The sequence below is a fragment of the Carettochelys insculpta genome, chromosome 3, assembly GCF_033958435.1.
Source record: "Carettochelys insculpta isolate YL-2023 chromosome 3, ASM3395843v1, whole genome shotgun sequence".
NCBI lineage: Eukaryota > Metazoa > Chordata > Testudines > Carettochelyidae > Carettochelys > Carettochelys insculpta.
In genome coordinates this window covers 162,519,612-162,541,317 of record NC_134139.1, presented here as the reverse complement: position 1 = coordinate 162,541,317, position 21,706 = coordinate 162,519,612, and the positions used below count along the sequence as shown (strand labels likewise).

At 42.2% G+C, this 21,706-nt stretch overlaps 1 protein-coding gene across 1 annotated transcript in view; it reads right to left on the bottom strand.

Annotated features, from left to right (window-relative positions):
• COL21A1 (collagen type XXI alpha 1 chain) overlaps positions 1 to 21,706 on the bottom strand; it is a 203,010-nt gene that overhangs the window by 38,297 nt on the left and 143,007 nt on the right. Inside the window, exons 20-22 of the mRNA XM_074991138.1 lie at positions 4,037 to 4,090; positions 2,477 to 2,530; positions 1,115 to 1,186 (exon numbers count right to left, since the gene is read on the bottom strand). Coding sequence (XP_074847239.1) covers positions 1,115 to 1,186; positions 2,477 to 2,530; positions 4,037 to 4,090 — 180 coding nt within the window. The remainder of the gene's footprint in view (positions 1 to 1,114; positions 1,187 to 2,476; positions 2,531 to 4,036; positions 4,091 to 21,706) is intronic.

The following is a 21,706-nucleotide window of genomic DNA, read 5'->3' as shown; positions in this document are numbered from 1 at the left end:
CTATAAAGCCAGCTTTCTTTGCTGAAAGCAAAACAGTAATCTGATTTTGCCTGATGGAAGAGGTTTTTATGCATAACGGATGTGAGTTTAGGAATGCCTTCCAGAAGAGAGCAGTTTAGCACAGCTCTTAAGGACTAGGGTGGGACAGGCAGATTACTAACAGAGTACGAGGGGCCCAACTGGAGTCCTGCTACAGTGATGGATCCCATTCATTCCCAGGAAATGTGTGATCAGGCAAAGCTTCTCTCTCTGGGAGTCACACATTGGCACAGATTTTAGTGGTGGGTAGGACTAAATTCCAAAGAAGCATGTTTGAAATCTTCATAAATAGATACTACAGCACCATCCCCAAATGCTATAGTGACTTCACTGTAAACTCAAGCCTTAGAGATCATCACAGAGCACTGCAATATAGCTTTCTGTAAGGGCTCCTAACTTGTGATCTCTGGTTTATTTTTCCATGTACAAATTCTGGAGGGACAAATTACTCTAGTTTTACGTGAGTCTTGTAGTGGCTTTTCTGTCACAAGTGAATCATACCTCCTACTGTCCCTCTGAATATATTACTTTCTCTCTTTTCTGTGAGGGAAAACTGAGGTACCAAAAAAAACATACAAGCTGCCCTAGGTCCCTCAGGAGGCAAGTGGCAGAATTGCAGGGCTATAACCAGGTTAGTGCAAGCAGGTGCAAAGCTGCAGGGGAGAAAAACCGGGGCACGAAGTGACCAAAAAAAGGTAGATGACACAAATACGTTTGTTTGCAAGGGGCACTAAAATGCCTAGTCACAACTCTAGCTGCATTGACATAGGAGAGAGCTTATGCCACATACACACCCCACCCTCATGGCTGATTCAGTGTGGCTGCTCCCATAGTCCTTCTGGACTCCTTTATAAAAAGGAAAGGATATGAGAGAATTTCATATCAAGCAAGTATTATACTAATATATGGAGCACATTTCATCACCACTTGTGCCATCACAGATTTACTGATAATACTAAATGTTAATGCTGACCCATATATTCTCTAAATTTATTACCTACAACCCACATTTACCATTAGTGGAAAAAGCATAACAAAAGTTGTAATGGATAGTAAAGCCATAGAAACTACTTACCTTTACACCCTGCATCCCAGGCATGCCTGGGTACCCTGGTTCACCAGGAGTACCTGCTGCTCCTTGTTCTCCCTGAGTAATACAATAGCTCCGTAAGTATCACTGATGTGCTGTGTGTAAAAACACAGATTGCATGTTTTTTCAAGATCACTTCAGATTTGGCGATGATATACTGAGATTCTATAATGTGGTAAGGACTGAGCTGAAGCCTCTATTATTTTTGTATGCCAAATACAGATGTCCTAATTAAAGCTGTGGCAATGCTCTCATTGTTAATTTCTCATCTAATTCATCCAACATTCAAAAGACTTACCCTGATTTTAAGTATGTGGGGTTTTTGTATTATTATTTTTACACAAATTATCCTGTTCCTAATAAGGGCGATGTCAAGCAATTTCAACAACTTCACTATAACAATTACGCTCATAGTAAGTGCATTTTATCACACGTACTTGACAACATTCATGATGTACCATTTCAGAATCCTGGGCCTGATTTTCATTTACTTACACTAATTTAGCACTGCTATAACTTCACTGACTTCTCTGAAGTTACTTCACATTTATACCAGTGTGACACAAGGCTGGGCTCCATGTTTACTTCTGAAGACTACATCTGTGTAAAACAGTCTACACAAAATGTACCTGCAAAAACTATTGCAGTTTTGACTCTTGCCCTTTTACCATGACTCTCAACAATCTGCACAAGTTCCTTTTGTCTTCTTGCTACACAGGTCTTTGTGGGCTCAACATTCATCTGACGAGAAGAGTCTAAGACGCTATTTTTTTGACTAACTAGTTTCCCGCTTTGATTCCTTTCTGACAAGGCACTGTACTGACCCTCCCAAGGGACTGTATTACATAAAAACCATAAAGTCATCCTTAGACTGCAAGATAAATTAGGTCATTCTGGAGTGCTGCTTTCCAGTCAGATGAGATATTTTAGATCTTCCCTTGATGTTATAATTTGGCACCACTTGGTCATTGATTAGTACCTGCATTATTTGCTAACTTTTGGATTCTGTAAGTAAACATTTAATAATGCATCAGCAAATACTGGTAATGTAATATCTACATATATGGTATAAACAAGTAGCAAAAACAATTTAGACTAGCATGCCTGTATGTAGAGTTCCATAGTACACATCAGAACAAACTATGCTGATGCAATGTGAACAATTGGCTGGACATGAAAATGCTGTAAAATGACATATCGCCCCTTAAGCCCTATCTGGAGTAAATTTCTTAGTGATTGTTTCCATTTTTAAACAAAATTAACTTGTAACCAACAAGTAAATCATGCAACATTGGTGTCATTGTGTCTTCGCTGAAATACTTCCAGATGAGGGCAAAACATATTTACCTTGACTCCTGGTGATCCTGGCTTCCCTTGTATTCCAGGTTCACCCTTATAGCCCTGTTAATAAAACAATAAAACAATGAACAAATGAATTTCATTTTTTTCCAGCTACACAGTTAAAGATTTCCTGTTTGAAAACCCTCCATCACAAAGGGCACCTACATGCGCATGACAAGCCAGCCTCTGAAAGTCTGAGGGATTCTAAACAATAAGTACCTCTTCATGCATCTGTAACCCTTCCTGCCTGCTGGCCCACCCTAAAACTCCCCGGCTGTGTTTACACTACCACCTTCCTTCAAAGGAAGGATGGTAATTAGGGTGTCGGGAGGTTACTAATGAAGTGCTGCCGTGCATAGGCAGCACTTCATTAAGCAAATTCCTCCCCTCAGCAACTCCAAAGGTTTAAACTTCGAAGTACTGGCATGCATCTAGCCGCGGCGCACCAGTCAGTACTTCAAAGTGCCGGGGCAACTTCAAAGTCCCCTTACTCCTGAGAGCCTTCAAATCCTTGGACTTATCTGAGTTAACAATATTTTGGTCCTATAGAACAACTGACATTTTCAGCTTCTCAGATCTTTATTAAAATTAAAAAGAAGTTACTGATTAACCTGATCTTGACAGTATATAAATATCAATAAAAACTTTTCATGTGGAAGCACTGCAGGATCTGGCTCCATATACAGTGCATGAGAGATCAATGCAACTGTTTTCTCAAAACTATAACATATATCATATTGTAAATCAGATGTATTGATTTACGGTTGTGCTCATTCTGGGCCTCACCCTGCTCCCTCTTGAAGTCAAGGGGAGCAGCATCATATTAATTTTGATCACTTTTGAAAATGGACCTGCAACATGAAACTTAAAATAATATTCATATGCTTCTAAACATGATTTATTTATACCTCTTAAATAATGCATACATGGATAGAGACACAAAGACAAGAAGAATTAAGACTCAACTTCTACACGTTTTGAGGAACATATCATGTAGTGCTAACTCAATCAAAACCCCACTCCTGTTAAATCTGAAGGATACCCTAACAGTCTGATCTGAATTTATACATTATCAATGTGGTTACACAAGTACAAAGGTCAAATTCATTCCTGCTATAACTCTGAAGCATTCAATAAAGTTACATCTAAAATAAATGAGGCTCAGCATCAGGTGGAAGGAGCAGCACAACATTTCAAATATAAATAAATGAAAAATAGTCAGAAAGTCCTAGTTTGTCTAAGTATTATTTGGTCCCTGGTATTGAAAAACATTTTACAAGATCCCAAGGCTCAAAGTACCTCAAACTGTACCTGAAGAAATTCCAAATCCACCTAACATGATAGACAAAGATTGCTACCTCCTTCCAAGACTTTCTTGTGCTTAGAAACTAAACTATCACATGGAAGTTACATATTGGAAATGACGGTTATGTTTTTGGTGACCTTATGTTAAAATTAACAAGTGCATGACAGAATACTACAACCAAGTTGTAATGATTCATAGGACAATGAATACTCTTGACAGCATTTGTCCCATTCAAAGTACATTGGGATAAATGATCCTACCTTAGGCCCTGGTGTTCCAGGTTGGCCAGATGACCCCTCAGGTCCCACCATTCCCTAGTTATTTAGGGAGGAAAAAAAAAGACATGTCTAAAATGAGGTAAGGGAGAGACACTTAGCCCAGTTTTGCTGCTTATTATATTTACCACAGAATCACAGAAAGGTATGGTTGGAAGGGACCCCAAGAGGTTAATTAATCCATCCCTCTCTGCTAAGGCAGAACCAAGTATACCTAGACCAGCATCAGCAACAAAAATAAGAAGAACCATGTTTTCAATTTGGTAAAAAACTCAATAATTCAAGAGCCACAATGCATGTGAATATGAGACAGTCCTTAATAAATCAGGTTAAGCCATACTTTTTGAAACCCCTATTTTAAGAACAGCACATACACAATGGTTTGTAAAATGATACATGTTTACTGCAGGACATTCAAAAAATGTTTACATATATTTTATTTTTTTTTATTTTTTTCCTCTATTCTTTTTTTCTATTTTTCCCCTCACACTTTACATGTGCGTTTGTACCTTTGTCTTCCTGACTTTCACTCAGGAACCTTCTCTCTTTCTGGAAGACACTAGCAGGAGCTATCCAATGTTTTGAGATCGTGTATCATTTGATATTTAGATATGAAATGTTCATTTTTGGGCTTTTAGATGTTCATCATTTATCAAAAAAAAAAAAAAAAATCAGGAGTCCCCCCCAATTAACAACTCAAGAGCTTCAGTCATTTCAAAATGCAGCACTTTCAACAAACAAACTGGTTCTCATGGTATACTTTAAACACCCAGACATACAGCAGCACACAGATAATCCAGGAAATTTTTGGAGAATGTTGGGGATAAACTTCCTCATACAAGTGCTGAAGGAACAGACCATGGGCTACGTGCAGCTTGACCTGCTGCTCACAAACAGGGAAGAACTAGTGGGTGAAACAGAAGGGGGTGGCAACCTAGGATATAGTGATCGTGAGATGGTAGATTTCCAGGTTCTGACAAAAGGAAGAAAAGTGAGCAGTAAAAGACAGACCCTTGATTTCAGAAGAGCAGACTGACTCCCTGAGAGAACTGATGGTCAGGATCTCCTCGGAAACAAATATGATGGGGAAATGAGTTCAGGAGAACTGGCAGTATTTTAAAGAAGTCTTACTGAAGGCACAGGAACAAACCATCCCAATGCACAGTAAGAAAAGCAAATATGGTAGGCAACCTGCTTGGCTTAACAGTGAACTCTCTGGTGAGTTCAAACTCAAAAGGGATGCATATAAGAAGTGGAAACTTGGACAGATGACTAAGGAAGAGTATAAATATATGGCTGAAGAATGCCAAGGAATAATCAGGAAGGCGAAAGCATAACTGGAACTGTGGCTAGCAAGGAACAGGAAGGGCAACAAGAAGAGTTTCTACAGGCATGTTAACAATAAGAGGGTTATCAGGGAGTGTATGGGGCTGTTACTGGATGAAGAAGGTAACCTATTTACAGATGCTGTGGGAAAGGCTGAAGTATTCAGTGCTTTTTTTGCCCCCCCCCCCTTTTTTTTTTTTTTTTAAAAACAGGTCATCTCCCTGACTATGATACTAGGCAATGCAGTATGGGAAGGAGGTGGGCAGCCCTTGGTGGGGAAAGAACAGGTTAAGAGCTGTTTAGAAAAGCTACATGCACACAAATCCATGGGTCCAGATTTAATGCATTCAAGCATACTGAGGGAATTGGCACATGTCATTGCAGAGTCCTTAGCTATTATCTTTGAAAATTAGTGGTGATTGGGAGTGGCCCCAGATGACTGGGAAAAAGCAAATGTAGTGCCCATCTTTAAAAAAAGGAAAGGACAATCCAGGAACTACAGACCGGTCAGCCTTACCTCAGTCCCTGGGAAAATCATGGAGAGGATCCTCCAGGAATCCATTTTACAGCACTTGGAAGAGGGGAAAGTGATCAAGAGTAGTCAACATGGATTCACCAAGGGCAAGTTGTGCCTGACCAATCTGATTAGCTTCTCTGATGAGATAACTGGTTTTGTGGGCACAGGGAAGTCAATGGTTGGGATATACCTTGACTTTAGCAAAGCTTTACATATAGTCTCCCACAACATTCTTGCCCATAAGTTAGAGAAGCATGGATTGGGTACATGGACTGTAAGATGGACAGAAAGATGACACAGGTGACAGTCTTCATCTTGGAATTTACTTTACCATCATTCTCTTTGTGTAATTCCCACCAGAGAGGAAATGTTAGGAAGAGGGCCAGGAGGGCACAGGCATATTTGTTTTCAGACATCTTTGCAAATTGTCTGACATATACGAAGAGGGACAAAGAGCTTTGCGGTGTACTGGAGACCCAGGTCAAGATCTTTTCTGACCGGAAGCCTGATACCTGATAGAAGAACAGCTGTTTAGAGTAAGAACTCAAACATAACTAGATTCTTAGTGGACTAGAACTAGCTATGTCTTTTCTTTTAAATTGTTAACTCACTTTGATCTGCCTCATAACCACTTAAATCCTACTATTTTGCTTATTGAAACCCTTTTCTGTCAAGCCCACTGTAAGTAGTTATTACTTGGGGAGGGCTACTACTGTTCATATCTCCCTTTCATTGATAAAGGGGGCATACCTAATAAGCCTTCCCTGTGCAAATGTTTGGCAGAGACAGGGAGAATAACTTATTTGGGGTTTGATCCTCTTTGTTGGTTGATTTCCTGGGTGCTGTGCCCTAGAACTGTATCCTCCCAGAGCTGTGATTAATCAGTGTCCGCATTGCTCTGCACGGGGCAGTAACCCCAACTATGCCTTGGCTGGGGTTGAACACAGAATCTGGCTCAGCAAGGCTATGAGTAGCCCCAGAGAGCAAGAAGGTAAGTGCTAGTGGTGTGATCAGCCTCAGCGGAAACATCCCAAGGGGACCTCTGTGACCAGACCCGTCACACTTGCAATGTAATGTTTTGGTAGGATTCCCCGCCCCCCACAGCCCTTCACTGCTTTAGAGATGCCAAGGTTGACATCAGGTTATTCAAGGTCACAGAAAATCTGCAGCAAAGGTATAAATCTGGGTGGCCTGACATCCAGTCCTGTGATTTAAATCAGGAAACCATATTTTATATGCGCGATGCACAAAAAATATAGGAATATAATCTTACATGGAATTGATATTCTGCACATAAAAATTTTCTGATGCCACATGGGGAAAGTTTAACTGAGCAACTCTAAAGGTTATGGCATGTAAATTAAAAGAGGAGACTGTGTCCTAAAACTTTAACGTTACTCTCCTATTTTTTCCAGGACTGACTATATTTATGTGGCAGATAAATTAATAAAATGTTTATTATTAAATTTGTTGCTGTTGGCAATTTAAGTGGGATAACTGTTACTTAAGAAGAGCTTGTTACTGAATAGTTTCTCCAGTGTATTAAATATAAACTATCTACAGGCTTTCCATCTGTTTCTCTCCCCTTCCCTCTGGAACAAACATATTTTGTGTGACTAATACAAGGGAAAGTTCATTCTACTTTTTTGGTTGAATTTCCCTATGTTACTCAAACATTCAAATCTTCCATGCAACAATGACTTATTTTTTAATCAGGTGATAGGAGACAATACTAAATCAAATTGACTGAAAACCTCAGGAAATTATATTCCAGAAGATAACTAGGATCAGATGGGATTCATTCATGTGTTTTAAAGAAAATAAGAACACAGCATGAAGCCGAGTTACTGAAAAATATAAATTCCTCAGTTCAGCAGACCTAGAAATTGTGACAAGGTAATCCAAAATAGTCCATCCAAGTACTCAACAACAGAACAAAATCGCACAAACCCAGAAAGCAAGGACATAAACCAGGTAAACTGAACATCTCTGTAGACAAACATAAGGAAAGCACCATAAGTACCAAAGTACCATCCTTCACATCCCCACCTGTATCCTCTAGTTATACAACCCTCTCACCCTGTACCAGCAGTGAGACAGTTGGTGGGAAAGTTTCAAAAAAGCACGGAAGAGTTAACAGACCCGATCTGTTACAGACTTGTTCCCTGGTTACCCCTCAAACCAAGGCATGGCTACCACAGGAATTTTTTTTTTTTTGATTAATAGTTTGTTCTCTGAAAAATGTTTTAGTTGTTTTGGACAGGTTCAAACAAGTACATGTGCCCCTATAACGTTTAGCCCAAAGGTTGTTCGGGACGTAGGAGACCCAGAGAAGGGATCTGAATCTGCAACTCCTAGCTGCCTAGCACGCACATTAATCACCAAGCAAAAGATTGCTCAGTCTTTCTTTGTCTCAGTAAATCATTTTGCAGAGATTGTTCTCATTCTATGCAAGAAGTGTCTCTAGTTTGATTGTTAGAGTGGCCACAGCTGATGGGAGATCGGCATTTAAATCCCTGGATTAGAATGAGATTCCAGCGTGGATCTTCTCCATTGTAAGCAAGTGCCCTTATCACTGAGATAAAGGTTGTAGAACAGACACCACCAATCGCTTTCATACAAAGTGGCTTTTTCAGATTTGCTGACAAGTTCTCAACATTTCTGGAGCCAACCCAATTGGTTTCTGATTGTTCAGTTTGTTGGGTGAACTGAAAAAAATCCATCAGCTGTCCAGCTGGTAACATCAATGCCATGTCCCATATCTTTTCCCGAAAAGCAAAACATGCCTGCAGGTACACTGATTTCCACATGGGCCGCTCAGGGCTGTGCTACCCCTGCTAGCCATAAGCTCAAACAAAACATGGCTAAAACGGCACGATTAATTTCCCCCCTGCCCAAAGCCATCCTGCCGTCTCCTTTCTCCTTTGGACAAGGCCACCTCCTGCCCATCGCTCACGCTATACCCTCAGTACCACTTTTGACTCTGATCTTTTTCTAGGTCTTCATATCCTGGCCATATGAACATCACATTGATTCATTCTGCATACCTTCTCTAAGATGTGGTATTTTGTATCCATTCCCACAATTACATATCTCAGCCATGCTCTCATCATCTTGTGTCTCAGTTATTGCCTCATCCTTTATGGCTCAAAAGCACTCTTGCTGCTTCAAAGATGATTTTCCTAGCCCATAACTTTGAAAACGTACCCCTTCCTCTGTTTGAAACCCTCTGCTGGTTTCCCCTTCACCATCGCATCAAACATAAGCAACTTGCCTTCATTTTACAACCTTGCATGATTTATTCCATCCTACCTATCATCTACCCTTTACTAGTGAGAAGATAACTTTCCTCAGATTGGCCTACGATACCAGCCTGCAGCTCCACCTGTTAAATCTTCAAATGAGAGCATAAATATATATCATTTGTTTCTCTCATACTGCCCTGTCCCCACATTGCTTGGGAGAAGCTCTCAGATACAAAGCTACCTCACTCTTTTCCTTCAAAACCCTCCTAAAAATTCTTATTTCCTGTTAAACCTATAAAAAGCTTGACAAATGATAGCTTGTTCATGTGCAAAGACCACACCCTATCACACTGATCAATACAGCCTCATGGTTTCCTTGTACTCCAGTTATCTATCTGCACCCACGAGTTGTTTCTTGTCTTAGGCTGCTTAGATCAGTGGTGCTCAACCATTTTGCAACAACTCCCATATTTTTTATTGCACTTCTGTCACAACGCCCAAGGCTTAATCTCAATCCTGCCCAGCCCCAGGTTCTACCTGACTGAAGCAATGAGCTCCACGCACTGCTCCTTCATGGCTGTCACCTCCTCCTGCTGCTTCCCCCTCCTGCCTCCTTCTCAGCATAGCTCTGGCAGGGCAGACTTGGTCAACCCTCCCACCAGCTCTCCTGCAGACTTAGCTCTTTGCCCTGCCAGCTTCCTCTTCCAGGGCTCCCTGGCGCCGCTGACTCCACTGATGGCTCTGGAGGCTGCTGCTGCTTAAACTTTAATTGGCAGCAGCCTCCAGAGCCACAAGTGAAGTCTGCGGTGGCAGTGCTCCAGAGCCACAATTCCCAATAAGACATTTGTAACCCTCTTGGGTGTTGCAACCCATAGGTTGCACTTCACTGGCTTAGATTAAAAGTTCTTTTGTTCTTTCTTCGTACAGGGCTTAGTGAGAGTACTGTTCCATGACCATGGCTCCAAGAATTAGTCCTGTGTAGTTTAAACTAGTTAGTGCCTTTTATACTCATTGATAAGTTCTACGGTCTATATGTCATAGAAGGCAACTCATTAATGAGCAACAGCAGAAAGAAAGCAATAAAATACTATGTTGAAGTAACAAGTAAATGAGGAATCACGCAAGCACGTGCCTCTATTAAAATCACAGGTTACTCATGGTAGCACTTGGAAGGCACACCCCACCATAACCCCACCAAATTTTAACTGCTAAATGGACATTGCCTCATGCTCCCCCTAACCATTTAGGTGGCCCTCCCTGCACTCCTTCCCCTCCAGGCACAAGTCGTTATGCATGCTTTTACTAAGAACACGTTAGAAGGCACAGCCTAACAGAGCTTCTACCCCTCTAAGGCTAAGAGCATATTAGAAAAGTAAATTAAAAGTTATGCTTTCAGCTCCCAAGATCACACTGCTCCTACACAGATAACATTTCTTTCAACTGTGATCTAAACACCCAACAAGAAATAACTAAGTATACTTTGGGAGATGATCTTCTTCCCATTAAATGCACAAGGTCTAGAAAAGTTCTTTAGACAGCCATAGGTAAATTCCCTCAGGGCAAGTGTTTGCACACACAAGGCCCCTTACATTCTCTACTGAAGAGGTTGAGGAAATGGGATTGTGTGTTCTAAGTAGGTAAGGCACAAAGGTGCTTAAATCTTCCTTATTCTTTCTGTCTCCTGACTTGTGAATTTCTATGCTGCACTTCTGAGAGGCAAACCACAGAATTGCAATGATTCATTTTAACTGATTGCATATTTTAACAACAAAATTCCAAGCATGAAAATGGACAATTTACTTAAAGGATTACTCCACATGCGAGCAAAAACTGATGTTTGTGCCAATTCCTAATTTCTACAAATACAGATCTCTACCAATTAAAAAGTTTAGTATTGGCTAGGATGGGATCATAAAGGCTGATTTCATATTAAATTATAAAGTTCAATAGCTCTGATCTATCTTAATCACGGTCTACAAGCACACTAAAAAGTGAGCTCCTGCAGAAAAAAGGTAATATGTTCCAGAATAAGCATAGAACTAAAAGCCCGAGTTATTTTAATTATAAAATTGAAACGTTTCTAATTTCTATTTTTCATTTCAATGCATATGAAGGAAGCCCCAACAGATCTGGGAATTTATATTTAGTAAGACCAGATGATCTCAATTGCCAGAGTATTTTAGAAAATAAGTTAAATGAACAAAAGCCATAAAACAAATCAAAGCTTTAATTCAAAGAGAATTCTCCAAAGTACCCAGGCTTGTTCCAACTAAAAAGTAGAGAAGCAACATTTTTATTTCTAGCACTAAACTCATATTTCCATTTGTGAAAGCAACCATCTGTTAAAAATTATTTCCATATACTCTGGAAAAAGGAATCATTTGTAGGAGTCACTAATAGGATTACTACCTAATTTTACAGATCTCATCTAAATGGGTTACATACAATAAAACGTAAGGAAATTTTATATGAGTATAACAGAGGCCCAAGAGATTGTGTCAGTGGTGAGGCCACTAGCCTAAGAAATTGGAGACGGAAGTTCAAGTTTCTCCCCATACCACAGTTTCTATGTGACCTTGTGCAAGTCTGTTAGCCCCTGTTCTCTATTCATCAATTAGAATAATAGTATTTTCCTACCTCTCAGAGGTGTTGTGAGGATAAACACATTAGATTGTATTTTTCTGACACACCTACTTTACTTAAGAGCCTCTATCCCATGCTTAGACACCACTGGAATTCACAAGACTCCTGCTTAGTTGCCACCTAACTTTGTGTCCAAATAAGTCACTAGGGCTACATCTACATTGGCCATGCTAATGGCCAAACTGGAGAATACTAATGAGGAAAGGAGAGTGCCGCAATTCGTTTGCATGCGACTCATCTACACTGGGGTCCTTTACCTAGTTTGCAGGCTCTTTTCGAAAAGGACTCCCACATAGGCAAGAAGCGTGCAAGCGAAATGCAGCACTTGCAAAGTGCCGTGGCTGGCAGCATGCTAATGAGGCTCTGAATATTCCTTTCAGCCCCTCATTAGTATTCTCCAATTTGGCCACTGGCATGGCCATTTCACAGTTTTGCCCAAGTGTAGACATGGCCTCGGTGCCTTAGTTTCCAGTTAAAGGCAGTGCTGAGGGATCTATATTTGGTGGCTGGGTAGGTGCACATCTGCCTAAACCCTAAACCTGACCAGGTTTCTCAAACTACGTATTTTCCCCTGCCTGGCTTACACCTTTGGCCACAGAACAAAGGAGTGCTCAAAACACTAGTGCGCCTCCTATACTATTTACCTTGGTGGTTAGAACATTCTCCCAGCATGTGGAAGACCAGAGTTTAAATACCACTTTCACACTATATGGATGTGAACTTGCAACTCTTTACATTTCAGAAGTGTGTCTTCATCACTGAGCTACAGTGTATTCTGAGGCAGGAGTCTCTCTGCCTGAAGAGGTTTCATATATAACTATGAATTGGGCCAGAGAGAAAGAATGACTGTATAGCTCAGTAGTTAGGGCATCTACAAAGGAGATCCAGATTCCAGGTCCTCAATGCCAATGAATATTATTTCTAAACAATGGAACAATTCCAACAAGAGACATTGCAACAACCCCACCCCAGGGTATCCTGTATCCTTGCAGTTAGGGCACTCAGCTGGAACAAAAGACACATGCTTATTCCAAATCGGCAGAGCAGGAGTTTGACCCTGTTTTCGCCCACATGCTGTGTGAGTGTCCTCTTCTTGAAGGACTGACCTGATTTAGACAAAAACTCCAGGAGAAGATTCGTGGTTGTGAATCCTGAACAGAGGGAGGTATTTTCCTCTGCCCGAAGTTAGAAACATAATTCACTGTGAGAGGGAGACAACTTCCCACTCACCACGCTGGTATTTGTAAATCCCATTCTTAGCCACCCAATATTCCCCATGAATTGTATTAGGAGCCAGGGTGCCTAATCTGGGACTGTGTGTTCCATTAGCTGACAAGGCAACTAAAACTTAAAGTTACAAACAGCAGCACAGCACCTCAGCCCCCCTTGCGACTCCTGTCTCCAGGTGCTTTTGAATACTCTGCCCATTCAAATAATTTATGAGGTGCTCAGACACCAGGACATCATAGGTAGATGATGTTTTTATAGTGTATTATTTCGACTAAAACAGGACTATAGTGCAAATAATGTAGGCAGTCAGTCGTGTCTGACGATGACGTCTTGAGCTTGCACAGGCTCCTTGGCTGTGGACTCGCATGTGACTGAGGAGACCAAGCTTTGAACAGCATGGGTGTTCACAGTGGGGGCAAGGGATTTGTCCTGGCTCCGTTGGTGTGGCTGCTGCTGTTACTTTCTTCCTCTCATGAGCATCAATGAGGCGTCTGTATCGCTGCTCTTCAAAGTTGTCATACGCATGTCGTACGAGAGCAAGCCAACCTGTTTGGTCTTTTTCATGCTGCTCTAGCTGATCTGGTTTGAAACCAGCATGAGCAATGTTGGCCTTCACGCAGTGTTATATCTCTTGCAAGGCCTACCTTGATTCCTTTTGCCCTGGGAGAGTTCACCATAGAGGAGTTGCTTAGGGATTCTTGACTCCTCCGTTCGTATGACGTGCCCTGTCCAACAAAGCTGGGCTTTCAGAATCATGGCTTCGATGCTGGTTGTTCCTGCTCTGTCCAGGACTTCCAGGTACGTAACTCTGTCCTGCCATTGAATGTGCAGTATTGACCTCACGCTGCGTGTGTGGAAGCGCTCCAGCAGTTTTATATGTTTTCTGTACAAGGTCCAGGTTTCACAGCCATACTGGAGACTGGTCAGGACTACAGCCTTGTACCCTTTCAGTTTAGTGGACTGTCACATATTGTGCTGATTCAACACTCGCACTCTCAGATGTCCTAGCGCTCGGCTGGCCTGGCAGATTCTGGCATTCATTTCTTTGTCAAGGGAGCCATCATTGTTATCACACTGCCAAGGTACTTGAACTCCTCTACTGTTTTTAACTCTGTTCCTTCAATAAAGGTTGAAGCAGGGAGAGCAGCAGATCCTGGAGCAGGTTGAAACAGTACCTCGGTCTTTCCTAGGCTGGATGGTCAAACCAAAGAGGCGAGTGGCATCAGCAAACTTGTTGACAATGAGCTGGAGATCAGATTCCTTGTGTGCCATAAGTGCACAGTCGTCAGCAAAAAAGGGCTTCAAGGATGAGCCTCTCAAGTGTCTTGGTTTTAGCATTCAGACGACGAAGGTCGAAAAGTGACCCATCAAGTCTATATTTTATGTAGACTCCATGGTCCAGGTTCCTAACTGCGTGGCTGAGGACGCAGGTGAAAAAGGAGGTTTAACAACACTGAAGCCAGCACGCACCCTTGCTTCACTCCACTGGATACCTTAAATGTATCTGAGGACTTGCCATTTGAAAGAACAAGCCAGTCATGTCATTGTGGAACAGGCATATGAAGTTAACGAATCTTCTCGGGCAGCCAAGTTTTGACAGGATAATGCACAGGACTTCTCTGTTGACGGTGTCAAACACTTTGGTCAGGTCTATAAAGACAGCGTACAGATCCAAGTTCTGCTCTATGCACTTTTCCTGGACCTGACGAACAGCAAAGATCATGTGAATGGTGCTGTGGCCTGGGCGAAAACCACACTGTGCCTCTGGTAGGTTCTCCTCTGAGGTGTTGGTGATCAGACGGTTGAGGATGACTCGAGCCAAGATCTTCCCAGCAGTACAGAGAAGGGAGATGCCCCAGTAATTTCCACAGTCAGCTTTGTTGCCTTTGTTCTTGAAGAGCAAAATGATTGTGGCATCCTTAAAAGTCTTTGGGCATGTCGTCTTCTTCCCAGATGCTGATCAAGATGTTGTGAAAGGTTTCAAGTGACACTGGTCCTGCCACTTTGAAAATTTCAGCAGGGACACCGTCCATCCCAGCGGCTTCACCAGAGGTGGTCTGGCTGATTGCCTTTTTGACCTCATCCATTGTAGGGGGCAGGTCAAGACTGTTTATTGCGATTTTCTGAGGGATCTGGTCTAGAGCCACAGGGTTGGACAATGGAGGGTCTGTTGAGAAGGTTGCTGAAGTGCTCTCTCCACCTACTGTTGATGCTGTTCTTCTCCCTCAGAAGGGTCATGCCATCTGCAGACAGGAGAGGTGTAGTACTTGGCTTTGAAGGTCCATATATAGCTTTCATAGCACTGAAGAACACCTTGGAGTTCTTGGTATCAGTGTAGTATTGGACTTCATCAGCTTTACTCTCCCACCACTCATCTTGCATTTTGCAAAGTGCCATTGCTCCTGGCTCTGAAGGTGTTTGAAATGATCGTGTTTGGAGATTGAGGACTGATTGTTTTGCCATAGCAGAAATGCATTCTGTTTTCTTCTCGAAGACCTTCATGATGGCCTCATCATTTTCATCAAACCAATCTTGGTGAACTCTCTTTTTCAGTCCTAATGTTGACTTGGCTGACTCTGTCACCAGGGTTTGATCTGGTCCCACTTTTGTGTTAGGTTTCCAGTCAGAGGTCCATGGGACATCAGCACTTCATAAAGACAGGCTGCGAATTGTTCATGATGACCAGTATGTTGGAGCTTCCCAATGTTGAAGGGTCTGACAGCCTTGAGCTTCTTGTGGTGCAGTCGTGTGATGTGCAGCGTAAGGACTGATCTGATGAGTCTATGATCAGTCCAGCAGTCAGCTCCCCGCATGGCCCAGGTGATCTTAACATCTCAAATGTCCCACCTGCAACTGATGACATAGTCAATCAGGTGCCACTGTTTTGATATTGGGTGCATCTATGTGGTCTTGTATTTATCGGCTTACCTGAAGAGAGTGTTAGTAATCGTCAGGTTGATTTGTGCAGACAAGCTCAGTAGAAGGTGACCATTGGCATTCATGTTACCAACACCATGATGCCCCTGCACCCCATTCCAGGTTCTACAGTCCTTGCTGACTATGATGTTGAAGTCACCCAACAGGAGAAGCTTGTCACTAGGAGGAGTTGCTTTCACAAGATGGTCAAGGTCCTCATAGAAACTTTCTTTCACTTCGTCGCTGCTGGTCAGTGTGGGGGTGTAAGCACTGATGACTGTAACATGGCGAGAGGTGTTGAGGGGGAAGCAAAGTTTGATCAGATACTCACTGACATAAGTTGGTAGGTCAGGAAGCTGGTGCAGAAGTGATGTCTTGATGGCAAGTCCCACTCCATGGATTCTGTCTTAATTTTCTGGCCTGCCTTTCCAGAAGAAGGTGTAACCTCCTTTTGGTTTGCAGATGGATCCTTCCTCTGCCAGTCTGGTCTCGCTCAGGGTGGCTATGTCAATGTTATAACATGCCAGTTCTCTTGCTATGAGGGCCGTTCTTCTCTCAGGCCTCATAGCATTCTCCCTGTCCAAGAGGGTGCAAAAGTTCCATGCTGCAAATATCATCTTTCTTCTCACTGCTTTTTGACCTCTGTGAGGGTAAAACTACCAGCTGTGGCATGCTGGCCATTTTGGTTGGGACAAGCAATTTTTGGGACACCTTTTCTAGTCCTCTCCCTCATTTTGAAGATGAGCAGTGCTGTTCCCAAAAAAGGCCTGCTTGGTCGCCTGGGATGCTGCCGAACTCCTCTGTCATCCCAGGGTCAGAGTCAACCGACCAAAGTCCATGGGCCACCTACATGCAGGTTTGGCGCTTCGACTCCCAGTGGTCACCTCCACCTGTCGCTTCACCCCTCCGCCATCACCACAGGACTTTTAGGTAGACAGAAGTGATGAGAATGTGCAAAGAACCTGTGCAGGAGAATGTTTAAAGTGGAAAAGCCAATGCACAGGGGCAGTTCCACTCTCTTGACCTCAGAAGCCTGGTTCCAGTGGTATGAGAAGTTGTCACGGCTGGGACTTCTGAGGCTGCAGTGGATGGCCATGCCATCTTTGGTGCCTTGTCATGCCCTTCACTCTCCACAGAGCATTGCAGAACCGCCTTCCTCGTCATTGGATCTTGCTGTTGATCTCATCCATCCACTCCACCAGGGCTGACTTTGCATGCTGGGATAGGCAAGTCCCTATCTCACTGCAGGTTTCAGACCTGCCAGCTACCCTCATCTGGTTTAGCCTGCCTGTCGAAGTGGTTTATCAGGGTGTGGCTGCTGCATGCTACAGCTTCTTGCAGACACGGGTGAGAGCTGGGTGCCAGGTGGGGACCAAAGGTAAATGAACTGCCCCCAAAGAGACACGACAAGTCCCCACACCAGAGGTTTTACCCCTCCCTAGACACCCAATACATCCTAGTGCAAATAATACCTATCGTTTATATAACACTTTCTAGCCATAGCTCATCTAACACAGGATGTCACTACCAGAACCAGAGTCTAAAACAGAATGCAGGTCTCCTGTGACCTAGTCCAGTGCACTAACAAATAGGCAATACTGCCTGTTTATATATCTTGTTTTTCTTTAGTATTACGCATTGCTAGGTATACCTCTCTATTATCCAAAATAGCTGAATATCCAGCAACCACCTGGTCCTGGGACTGCCAGATATGAAAGAGTTTACTATATTTGAACTATGTGTGCACTACCTTATTGAACCTCCAGTTAGGACAGACAAAATATATGTATGAAAGCTGGGTGCCTGCCCCAAAGAACTTGTAATTTAGTAGTTAGGTTACCTAACACATACCCTTATAAGAAAGCCTCAAAGTACTATTTTCACTGGGCCCAAGCATTTTTTATTGCAGCAAGAACCTGACATCTCAGTATCAGAGAGATGCAGAACTGGCTGAGTTATGAACTCCAGAAGGCTGCCATTTCCCAGTGTCTCACTCACTACAGTATGATCTTTGCATTCTGCACACAAAAAAACCACCAGACTCTACCAGCTCACCAACCACACAAAATCACTCTAACTTCTACAGTAAACTTTTTTCATATCTGGCATTCTTCCACCCAGAACTCTCAAATAAGCTGCATTTTAACCAAAAGTAAATTTTAGTTTCACTATACTATACTTACAGAAAATGTAAGTAAATGCAAATACATACAGAAAATGCAGTATAAACTTTCAGTGTACAACACTACTGTTGTTCATAAATAAAGTATTTGGCATACATTTGTTTGTTTCTTAATATCTAATTTTGTTTTTCTTCAGTGTTATGCATTGCTAGGTATACCTCTCTATTATCCAGAATATCTGAATATCTGGCAACCAACTGGTCCTGGGGCTGCCAGATATGAAAGAGTTTACTGTATTTGAAATATGTGTGCACTACCTTATTGAACCTCCAGTCAGGACAGACAAAATGGATGAAGTTCCTTTTATAATCACCCATCACAATACCCAGAGAGAGTCCATAAACTAGGAACCGTACCCAGATTTCTGATGTGGGAGATGTAGGGTTCAACCATTTAATCTCCATGGTCTCTCAGCAAAACAGTGACAAAGCTAAGTACTCAGTCACAGACTCTCTGATTTTAAGGCCAGAAGAGACCATCCTGATCACCTTGCCTGAACTACTGCACATCACAGGCCACAGAACCTCATGCAGCCACTCCTGTGACAGGCCTGTAACCCTTGTCTGAGTTTCTGAAGTCTCAAATTATTATTTAAAAGCTTCAGGTTACAGAGAATCCGCTAGTCTAGTGGCTCTATTATAGATCAGAAAGTGATTTATGGCCCATGCTGCAGAGGAAGGCAAAAACCCCTCAGAGTCTCTGACAATCTGACTCGGGGGAAATTCCTTCCTGACCCTAAATAGATTAGATTCTGAGCATGTGGGAGCAACCAACCAGACACATACCAGGAAAAAATTTTTCTGTAGTAACTCTGAGCCTTCTCCATCCAGTATCCTATCCCTAGCCATTGCGGATATTTGCTACTAGCAGTTGTAGATGGAACACTTACCATTGTGGGCAATCTCGTCATACCGTTTTCTTCATAAACTTACCACATTAACTTTAAACTCAGTCTTAAAACAATGTAGGGTTTTTTGTCCCCACTGATCCCCTTGGAAGCTTGTTTCAAAACTTATCTGCTCTGACCGTTAGAAATCTTCATCTAATTTGAAGTCTAAACTTGTTGACAGCCAGATTATATTAATCTGTTCTTGTGCCAAGGCTGGCCCTGGGGCTGAAATAACTCTTCTCCCTCCTGGGACTTATCCCACTTGTATTTATAGAGAGTAATCATACCTCCCTTCACATTGTTAGGTTAAAGGAACCAAGCTCCTTGAGTCTTCTCTTGTAAGGTATGTTTTCCAGTCTTCTGATCATCTGAATGGCCCTTCTCTATATCCATTCCAATTTGAATTCATCATTCTTAAGCATATTAAACCAGAAGTGCACACAGTAATCCAGAAAAGGTCTCACTAATACCTTGTACAATGATAATTGTGTTTCTCCTCAAATACCTCATCCCATGCATGCTAGGATTGCATAAGCCTTTTTCACAGCCAGATCACACAGGTAGTTAATAACTGTCTTGTGATTGATCAAGCTACTCGGGTATTTCTCCTCCTCTATCACTTCCAACTGATGTGTCTCCCATCTTTCAAAAATTCTTTTTATTAGTCCCTCAATGCATGACCTTGCACTTTCCATTATTAAGTTACCCGTTTCTCCCAGGACTTATCTATACTACATGGAAGATTGACCCTGACCAGGTCAATCTTCCAGAGTTCAATTTCACGCGTCTGGTAGAGATGTGCAAAATTGATCTGTCAGAGGTCGGCAGTCAACTGCCATTACTTGAATAACTGAAATAAACTTATTTCCTTAGTGTAGACCTGGCCTTACTTCAAGTTATCAAGGCAATACAGACCTTCTTGTATGATATTCTAGTCCTTTTTGATATTGGCAAAGCCCAACTTTGTATCTGCAAATTTTATTAGCATACTCCCAATTATGCTGTCTGTAACTATGAACCTATCATGCTGATGTAACCCACTGTTCTAGTTCATTCTTTATCTAGAGTAATAGAAGTCTATGCTGCAGTACTGAAGGTACAGGATCAAGCCTTGCTCATGATGGCAGCCAAAGCAGGACATTACACTTACACATAGCAGAACTTGATTTTTCTTTTAAATTAACCTAGGAAATCACACATAAAAACTACGTGTAAAATGGTAAGAGAGAGGAAGCCGTGCTAGTCTATACACTATCAAAACAAAAAGCAGTCAAGTAGCACTTTAAAGACTAGCAAAATAGGTTATTAGGTGAGCTTTCATGGGACAGACCCACTTCTTCAGACCATACCCAGACCAGAACAGACTCAATATTTAAGGCACAGAGAACCAAAAACAGTAAGCAAGGAGGACAAATCAGAAAAAGATAATCAAGGTGAGCAAATCAGAGAGTGGACGGGTGGGGGCGGGGAAGGTCAAGAATTAGACTGAGCCAAGTATGCAGACAAGCCCCTATAGTGACTCAAAGTTCCCATCATGATTTAAACCATGTGTTAATGTGCCGAATTTGAATATAAAAGACAGCTCGGCTGTTTCCCTTTCCAGAACGGTGCGATAATTCCTTTTCAGTAAAACACATACCTTTAGGTCATTGACAGAATGCCCCATTCCATTAAAATGTTGACTAACCGGTTTGTGGATCTGGAGTGTTTTGATGTCTGTTTTCTGCCCATTGACCCTTTGTCTAAGGGAGTTAGAAGTCTGTCCAATATACAAAGCATCTGGGCATTGTTGGCACATGATGCCATATATGATGTTAGTAGAGGAGCATGAGAAAGTGCCCGTGATTCTGTGAGTAACCTGGTTAGGTCCAGTGATGGTATTTCCAGAAAAGATATGTGGACAAAGCTGGCAGCGGGCTTTGTTGCAGGGAAAGGTTCCAGGACTGGTATTCCTGGGGTATAGACTGTGGCTGTTAGTGAGGATCCTCATGAGGTTGGGGGTTGTCTGTAGGAGAGAACAGGCATGTCACCCAGTGCCTTCTGGAGTGTGGCATCCTGATTAAGGATAGGTTGTAGGTCTTTAATAATTCGTTGCAGTGGTCTGAGTTGGGGGCTGTGGGTGATGACCAGTGGTGTTCTGTTCTTGGCTTTTTTGGGCCAATCTTGGAGTAGCTGGTCTCTGGGTATTCATCTGGCCCTGTTGATTTGTTTTTTTACTTCTCCTGGTGGGTAATTCAGGTTTATGAATATTTGGGAAAGTTCTTGTAGTTTTTGGTCTCTGTCAGTTGGATCAGAGCAAATGCAATTGTACCTAAGAGCTTGAGTGTAAACAATGGATCTAGTCACGTGTGCAGGATGGAAACTAGAAGGGTGTAGATAAGTATAGCGATCAGTAGGTTTTCGGTACAGTGTGGTACTGATCAGGAAATGGTTATCCAGATATCAGATCAAGAATTCATAAATTTGGAAATGACTGATTATGGTTCACCATACTGAAGAAGACAGAGAAGACAGCAGAGTTCGACACATGGTAGAAATACAAGGATGAAAAAAATAACCAAGACTCAGTGGAAAGAGTAAGGTTCATAGATCCTGAAGTGTTTATTGAAAGAAAAGCAGGAATTCCAGAGGCAGAATGAGATGAGAAAGAAGAAAGATTAGGATAGGAAAAAAAGTTGAATAAAGCACACTTTAGTGGAAGGATAA